This window comes from Austrofundulus limnaeus, unplaced genomic scaffold (assembly GCF_001266775.1).
Source record: "Austrofundulus limnaeus strain Quisiro unplaced genomic scaffold, Austrofundulus_limnaeus-1.0 Scaffold747, whole genome shotgun sequence".
NCBI classification, from domain to species: domain Eukaryota; kingdom Metazoa; phylum Chordata; class Actinopteri; order Cyprinodontiformes; family Rivulidae; genus Austrofundulus; species Austrofundulus limnaeus.
This window is the reverse complement of record NW_013953149.1, coordinates 139,084-147,630: the sequence shown is the minus strand read 5'-3', so window position 1 is coordinate 147,630 and position 8,547 is coordinate 139,084. Positions and strand designations below refer to the sequence as shown.

Here is an 8,547-nt window from a genome sequence, read left to right as displayed (position 1 = left end):
GAAAGAGTGACCGCTGGCCTGTAAATGAGTGAAAACTGCAGAGTTCTGGCCATTAGATGTAGCTCGTCTGTGTTGGGACATTCTTTTGAACAATGATGACATTGTAGCTGTTTTGGTTAATTTTTTTTATCATATTCTTATTAAAACTTTTTAAAAATATAACTGTCCAGATTGTACAATCTGCATTTGTTTCACCAAACTTTGTTTAGAACAGATGATATTGTCCATTGACACAGAACCTCAGCTTTTCCAAAGTGATGGTATCCAATGTGTTTTWTGTTTCTACAAGTGATGGAGGCTCATCAAACACCCACTTCATCATCACTGCTTTCATGCCTCCATGAGGAGGAAGCTTACTGTGTCCTTATATGTTTTAATGAATCAGGCAGAAGTCCCAGCAGACACAATGGATCAGGCTTTAGCTGTTATCCAGTCACACTGCTGACCTCTGTGTGTACAGCCTGCCAAAACTGTTGAACCTTCTCACATTCACAGATACACTGGATCGTAGTCCCCTTCAGTACTTTGCATTTTAAACAGTTTGCAGTGGCCCATGTTGTATATTTGCTGTAGGGTTGGGCAACACTGGCAAAAAAATTAATCACGATTGATGTTTTTCTGACAATTAATTGCACACGATACGATTATACCCAACCCTAATTTGCTGTACATCTATGGAGATATATAAACTTAATGCAACATATTATAGTACATTTCATTATATGTGTAACATATTTATATCTTGGAAGCCAATAGAAAAACATCCTTCCATTTACTGGGGTTAAATGTTGTTTTCAGAAGTGTTTCTAAGACTATTTTAACCTTGATAAACTGTCATCAGTAAGATGTTGTAGGGTTGAGTAAAACTTTGAGACCATAGTTTTGATTCAGGCTGTCCAAAAGTACCTTCTCAACTAAAAGTCTTCAGGAAGGCTAAGGWTATTCATTTTGGAGTACACACAGTGTCCTACCTGAAGATATTTATAGAGTTCAGTTCTGGGCTGGTTATAATGAGTTCTCACTGTTTCAAATGATTTAAATTTCCCTTTACCCCATAGGTCATAAACACTATAAATACCTGATTCCTCCCATTTTTTTAAAATTTGGCTCCAGTATCCCCCTTTGATCACTCTGGATAATTTACAAGTGATGTAAGACAACAGAATGTTGTGACCCCAATTTTTTTTAAATGCTGCCAAGATTTAATGACATTTGTAATCATGAAGCTTTCCCTGGCCATAACTGGTAAATCTTGTCTACATTTGTCCYGAATATTTAATGGGGAAAAGGGATTGAATAGCACTGTTTCTATCTCATATGATGGCACTGTTTGTCGACCAGCCCACACTAAAATAATTTATCTTGCAGTGACATTAAATAATGTGCTTCATTGGGTCGGCCCCATCCCCCCACTGTTTAGAAAATTATATGATATCTAACACACTGACGCTAAATTGCTGTAAATGCACAAATTAGGCTTTTGCACATTTATTGGGATAAAAAGATTTTAAGGTGTTTTCGTAGAAACTTYCAACTAGACTTATTATGTAAAATGTCCATGATAAAAACTAAGGCTTGTCTCAAATAAAACATTTAACAGATTATGTATCTAATGAAAAAATAGACACATCAATAAGTCYGTCCTCTGGACGAGTTCTTGTGTCTGAGGAGTTTCAGGTAAACTCAGCCTAATAAGGACTGCCTCCACATGGTGGACAAACAGGTATAACAAACATTAACACTAAGACCCCGTGTCCTCATATGTGGACATTACATTTTTGCCTCTACCCATGATGCATCATTTTATTCAACTTGAACCCATTAGCCTCATTAATAGACACTACCAGCTCCCTCTAGTGGTGCCATGACAACATTACACTCATGTGAGTGAAAACAAAATGACGGGGATCCCAGTAAGAAGCTTCTACAACAACTCTGGTACGAAAAATGACCAAAGTAAAAATCAAGTTATATTCCACACTTGAAACCAACGTARTTATGCACAGTTATATCTTTAGCTTCATAAGACATGCACAAATAATGTTTTTTAACAACTGAACAAAGTACAATGTCGGTGAAYATAAAGTCCTCATTTGAGGACATTGGGACTATAATGTCATTATTAATTGTGCCATAAGTTAGGATAAACCTGCCAATAAGTAGAAGAGTTTACAAATGTAAACGGTGTGTGTGGTATATATGGTCACAAATGTTAAACTAATCTGAAACTAGAACAGTTCACAAACACAAACAGTCCTTCCAAGTGGTCCATTTGTTCAACCAATTTATTAAACCAATGATGTTCTGGTGTCATTACGTCATGTAATATGTTCTTCAAACTGAAGAGCAATCTGAAAGATGATGATGATGATGATGATGATGATGATGATGATGATGATGATGATGCTCTTCACTAATCTTGCTCTGGTCAGCAGCTGGCTGCTTGATTGCCAAAATAACCAGGAAAATGGAACCAGCAGAAAGGCTATCATGAAGTTTCTCAAGTTTTGTATAATTATTATATTTATTAGGTCCTAATAATCCCAAGTATCTTACAGAAAGAAAAAAATGCACATCCAGAAAAAGCTTGGGTCTCAGGAGGTAAACATGCAAAGGAGGACGATCAGCCTAACAATAGATCGTTCGTGCCTTGATGAACTCTATTGTTCATTGAGGTTCATGTGCACCAACCACCTGACCATGGTTGATTATCACCTGTTGTTCACAAAGTGCTGAGTCATGCAGTAACAGTTCTGTAASAGAGGGACAACTGGACACGAAGGCCTCCATCCCGTTTAATGYTGGACGGTTTTTCTTCACAAAAATGGCTTCCTTTACTCCTCTCTGAAACCAYRGTTCCTCTCTGCATCAGGACATGTATCTAATGCTTGTGSTTTTGGTTTTTAAGACTTTACTCTGCAACTCAGGGCTTCATTCATCTCCAAGTGTAAACCTTGCTTTGCTGTAAATAAGGACTCATTTAGGTCTGTATAATTTAGTACAAGAAAGTATCATCTCCTTCTCTACACGTATTTATACATATATGTTCTGTTTTATGTTAACCCCTGAAATTTGAATTAACTGAAATGTCACTACATAAACTAGAGTTTAAACAAATAATTCTAAAGAGGCATAGATATTTGCTCAGTTCAAATCTGACGTAGGAAAGATGGTGAAAATGACTCTTTTAAGGTTGCAAACTCCTGTGACATGAGTATCAAATTTACTTAATAAAACTGTCTTATTTATTTACAAAAAATCACATAAAATAGTTCTAGTTTTACTGATAAAAGTATCTTTTCAGTCTATTATTTTGCTCTAGTTCTGGAGCATTTGTTAAACAAAAATAATTATAACACACCCATTTGTTCCTCTCTCAGTGATGGGCTGAACAAGAGATGTCCGAACACATTGTTGGTTTGAGACTTTTCACAATCTGTTGGCAGCAGAAATGTGTTAGTTATAGATCGATGGCTGCCTTATAATTTGATTAACAGTAACTTTAAAATGCAGCTAAACCTTTGGTGTCGTTAGAAGCGTGGTCTGCACACGATGCTGTCAGATCTCAAAGACCAAGGATGATGACAAGGATGTTCATTTAGCTTGCTGTTGCTCTGCCACAGAGCCCGACGGGGCAGAAAATGCATCCAAGAACAAAAGAAGTTGACAGGAGGCAAAGGGCCACTGGTTGAGGAGAGTAGGGGGTAATGTAAAAACTCCTCCTRCAATCAAAGCGTGCCTCAAAAGGCAGGAAATGACCAGCTTTGTTCTCAGGAAGTTCCCCGGTACTGCTAACCTTACATCAGCGTTACACACTGTGGTCTGCTGGGACACTGYTGGGGCTAATGTCTTAGCATGTGTGGAAGCAGACTGATTTTATAGACTTACTCATGGTCCACGTTGATATAGAAAATACAAAAACAAACACACAACAACAACAACAACAACAAAAGAAAACACTGAGTTGGTTCAAAATGTTTTTTAAATAAGGAAAACTTTGGTTATTAATACTTGAATATGTTTTGCTCTTATACTGTTTTAAGAACTCTGTAACATGTTTTTAATACAAGCCAGTTGTTGTACAAGGTTTGTTGTGCAGTTATTCAAATCACATCACAGAAATTTTGCAATGTTAAATATGCTTAAAAATCAAAATAAATTGTCAGTTACATTGTACTTTTGTCTCTAAATGTCCTGATATGTCTCAGTAATCTAGGTAGAAAAATTAAAAAGTATAAATTAAGTAMGTCTCTGGATGTGTTTTTGTCTCTAAGCACAGTATACCCACTACAAAAATGTAGCTGCCACATTGTCTCATCATGTACCAGGCATCTTGAGGGACAGGTGAACTACAGAAGCCCCAAAGAGTGCACAGGTGAGGAAAAAAATCTTGATTTTCCCAAAATTAAATCTTCATAAATTCAAATTAATCAATTAAATCGATGTATTGCCCAGCCCTACTTTTAATGGTACCAGTCCAGAAATGGGACCTTAAAGTAACTCACCACAGAATCAGGAAAAACCCAGGAGTCACAGATCTGTTTTGTGCTCGTTGGCAAAAATTTATTAAAGTGAACAAAAAGTAAGAGTGTATTGAACTTTAAAAATGTTCTGAATAATCTGAATCAAAAACTAAAAAAGTCAAAAAGGAATGTAACTAAGATAAATACAAATGATCTAAACCTCCCATCGTCCCCTGGCCAAAATGACCCAAGGACTGTCCATATCTTATAGCAAAGATCCCCAATAATCCTCCAAAAACCTCCTTTTTTGTTGTGCATYGARAGSGTTTTTCTAAACTTGRCATGTTTATTCATAAACAAACATAATCCTCCTTCCCTGCATCTAGCCTAGGAACTAACTACAGATTACATCAGTGATTCCCAACCAGGGGTACGTGTACATATTACAGGGGGTACGTGGAAAAATATCCCAGGTGTGTAAAAAAATATATAAAAATAAGAGTGAGATATGTAGGGTCCTATGTTTTCTACACAGAATCACATAACTGACACAAAATCAAAAGAATCCTGTATAAAATGTGGAATTTCATGGAATTTACTCATTTGGGGTATTTTTTGGTCTCTGCTGCATCCTGCACCTGCCATTACCTGGTTTATTTATTTAATTACTTATTCACATTCAAGGCAACGTTTTTTTTCTTTATGTTTAATTTGAGTTGAAAAAGATAAAATGCCTGATAATTTAAAATTCTAGGGGCTTAAATAAATAAGTTTCATTTAATAATCATTATAGTTTTGGAGAATCATCATTACGTTTGACTGAGGGGTACTAGTGGTATGACAAAATGGCTCAGGGGGTACACAAGTCTAAAAAGGTTGAGAACCACTGGATTACATCATTTCATGATAGGATATAATGTAACAAAGGCCTCTTCTTCTACATGAAAAGAAAAACAAAGAATCATTTTACAAACAAAGACTTGGTGAAACAGGTTTTCTTCTTGAGCCTCCTCGCTCCTCCTGGTCAGCTGACTGGTTCATCACTGCATGCCATCCTTATTCAGCTGAGACTTCCTGTTCCCATGATTCTCCTCTCAGGCCTGCTCCAAGCAGCTGGAGAAGGGAGGAAATGATATCAGACCTCACAAACACAGGTTGACCTCCACAGGCTAACACCAGTGTTCTGACGATCTGTGGTACRTCGTCAGATGTTCCTACCGTAGCTTGGCTCGATGCAGAGCTGGTGCGACCCATGAAAACTGCTACCATCATGTTTACAAAAATATTACTGTTTTGTCACAGTTAAAACTTGTGTTTAACCCTCTGAGGTCAACGCCCGCTCCAGAGCAGGCAAAGACGTGATGCATTTAAAGGGCTACTGCAAAAAAAGTGGCAGCATACAGAGTGTTCATTTGAACTGGGTTGGACAGCACAGACGTCTAACTTTATAAAAGTAATGTTTTATATTGTTTTTTATTTACTTACAAATAAAACCAGATTRAATGKATAATTTTTGCCATAATGTTGTGCACATTTTTACGCATTTAGTGCGCATTCACAGAATGTTTTGCGACAAYGAAAGTGCTTGAATGCACCATGAAACCTATTTTTCCCATTCCCTCAAACACACCACATTTCTGAAACAAATGAAAACAGTTTGTCCGTAGGCTTGTAGAGAGAGGTTCTGGCCGGGTCGAGGACAGATTGATTTCGACATTTTGGATTTAGCTAGTAGCGGATTAATTTTTAGACCAGACGTGCGTGAGTGTGTGTGTGTGCAGTGTTTGTAGTAGTATTGTTAGTCTGTGTGTCAAAATGAGTCGTTGTTACATGACTGTGGAGCAAGCTCTGAAGTACTGAGCTTTAAGAAGAAGAGGAAGAGGATGATAACTGTGCACCAGTGGACGATTCAGACTTGGGGGTTTGATTTTGAATATAAGGTTAGTTCTTTGTTTGTTTGTTTGGCATGGAATATGTAAAATATTTTAATCAGAACAGAGGCAGACTGCACCACATTATACAAGCTGATTTCATCTCCAGGTAGATGATCCCTCTATTTTCTTCGGGAAGACAAAGAAGAGGAGGAGGAGTTGCCTACCCACTCTGTCAGGCACACAACACAAAAACCACAACGAAGCCGGACCAGGACCAGATCCAGACCCCCGCTGGCTGTAGCAGCAGAGTGTTAGGTTGAGGTGCAGAATGAACCCAAATCCGGACGGAGGATAAGATTTAAATAAAAAGATTTATTTAAACAAACAAAACAAAGAGCTGTCAGGGCAGCTAAAATAAAACTAAAACTCTGAGGGACAACGAGGACAACAAAACAGTAGGAGTAATCCATGTAATGATCCAGCGAGGAATGAACTGAAGAGAAAGGTATTTATACAGACAGAGGAATGAAGAAATGAGGAACACCTGGGAGCAGGACTGATTGGAGATGACTGAACAGSTGAGGATGATTAAACAGCAGGAACCAGATTGAGGGGAATGTGTGATAACAATGAGGGAACACAAGAGGGAGATAACACAGACTGACAAATAACACACATCCTCACAGTACCCCTCCCCTCAACGAATCGTCACCTGACGATTAAACGGACTAGCACGGGTGGGTGGTAGTGGGTACAAAACACAAAGACAGGACGGAGGGCACGAGACCAAAACAAAACAAAACCCGACAGGGAACCCCTGGGAAATAACACAAAAAGGTCACTAGATGGCTCTAAGGCACATCTGGAGGGCAGAAAGTTCTGGTGGGCGCCCAGGAACCCAGCAAAGGCGAGGAGGGGGCCCAGGTGGGCGGCCGTGGACGCGGCCACAGCGGAGACGGAGCTCTGGAGGGCAGCCGTGGACCCGACCGCGTCGGTGGCAGAGCTCTGGCGGACGGCCTGAAGCTCGGCCACGAAGATACTCAGGAGGGGCCGGCTCTGATGATTCAGGAGGGGCCAGCTCTGATGACTCAGGAGGGGCCGGCTCGGGAGACACTGATGCAGGGGCCAGCTCGGGAGACACTGATGCAGATGAAGCAGGACCAGATGAAGGTGACGAGAGCTCAGGTGGGGTTGTCTTGAGGACCTCAGGAACAGAGGCCAGCGTGGAGACTCAGGCAGACCCGGGGACATCACAATTAAACCCATGGGCTCAGTAGACTCAGGTGCTGGTTCTGGCTCTGACTCTGGCTCTGTGGGCTCAGGAGTTGGTTCTGGCTCAGTGGGTTCTGGTACTGTCGTAGGCATGATCAACACCTCCACCAGAGCTGCAGTCAGGAACATGACCGCAGTGGCCAGGGTGGTGACCACCACCTCTTCCTCCCCTCCAAGACCCTCCACACAGGAGACGGCGGCGTCGACCCTCTCTGGAGCGCAGGAGGCATTGGAGGCGTCGACCCTCGTCGGAGCGCAGGAGGCAGTGGAGGCGTCGACTCTCATAGAGGTGCAGGGAGCACGTGAGGTGGAGGCGTCCTGCCTCGCCGGAGCAGAGACTAAGGTTGAAGCATCCCACCTCGCCGGGGTGCAGTCGGTGCTAGGTCTCATAGACCTTCTCGGAGAAGGCACAGGGGTGAGAGGTGTCTGGGACTTCCTTGGAGTTGGTGCTGACAGAGGCGGTGTCCGGGACCCTCTCGGAGAAGACGCTGGCGGGCATGACGGAGTCTGAACTGGAGAGGGGAGAACCATCTGCCTGGCCGAGCAGTATCCGATGTACTTGGGGCAGAATGGGTCCAACTCTGGGTCAAATTCTGGCTCACTGTCACAGAGCTCAGGATGGAAATAGCCAGACGGCTTGGGAGGAGCCGCAGCTTTTTTCCGTCGTCAACGGTGGCGCTGAGAAGGACCCGATGGTGGAGTGGGCTTCAGCGCCAGATGAGTCCCCCAAAACTGCATGTTCCTCTGCTCCTCCTCCTCCACTAGAAGAGGTGACGGGAGGACCTCCACTTCCCGGTCACAGCCCCTTCGTCCCTGTCTCCTGGCAGGGTTCTTTCTCTCCCCCCCCAAATGCCAAAAAATAATTCTCACTACTCAAAAAATCAAAATTATTCATCCTCATGGTGAGTTCTTGTCGTGGCTGGATCATTCTGTTAGGT

At 41.5% G+C, this 8,547-nt stretch overlaps 2 protein-coding genes across 3 annotated transcripts in view; both read right to left on the bottom strand.

Annotated features, from left to right (window-relative positions):
• Positions 1-4,537: 4,537 nt before the first annotated feature.
• Positions 4,538-8,547, bottom strand: part of LOC106532304 (EF-hand domain-containing family member C2) — a gene marked incomplete at its 5' end in the record, with an annotated part of 22,956 nt that continues 18,946 nt past the window's right edge. For both annotated transcript variants that reach the window (XM_014028331.1, XM_014028332.1), the window contains 1 exon segment: positions 4,538-5,576.
• Positions 6,692-8,446, bottom strand: LOC106532306 (mucin-2; the record flags this gene model as incomplete). Its single annotated transcript, XM_014028333.1, is given in 1 exon segment — positions 6,692-8,446. A coding segment is annotated over 1 exon segment (1,095 nt). The 3' UTR covers positions 6,692-7,045.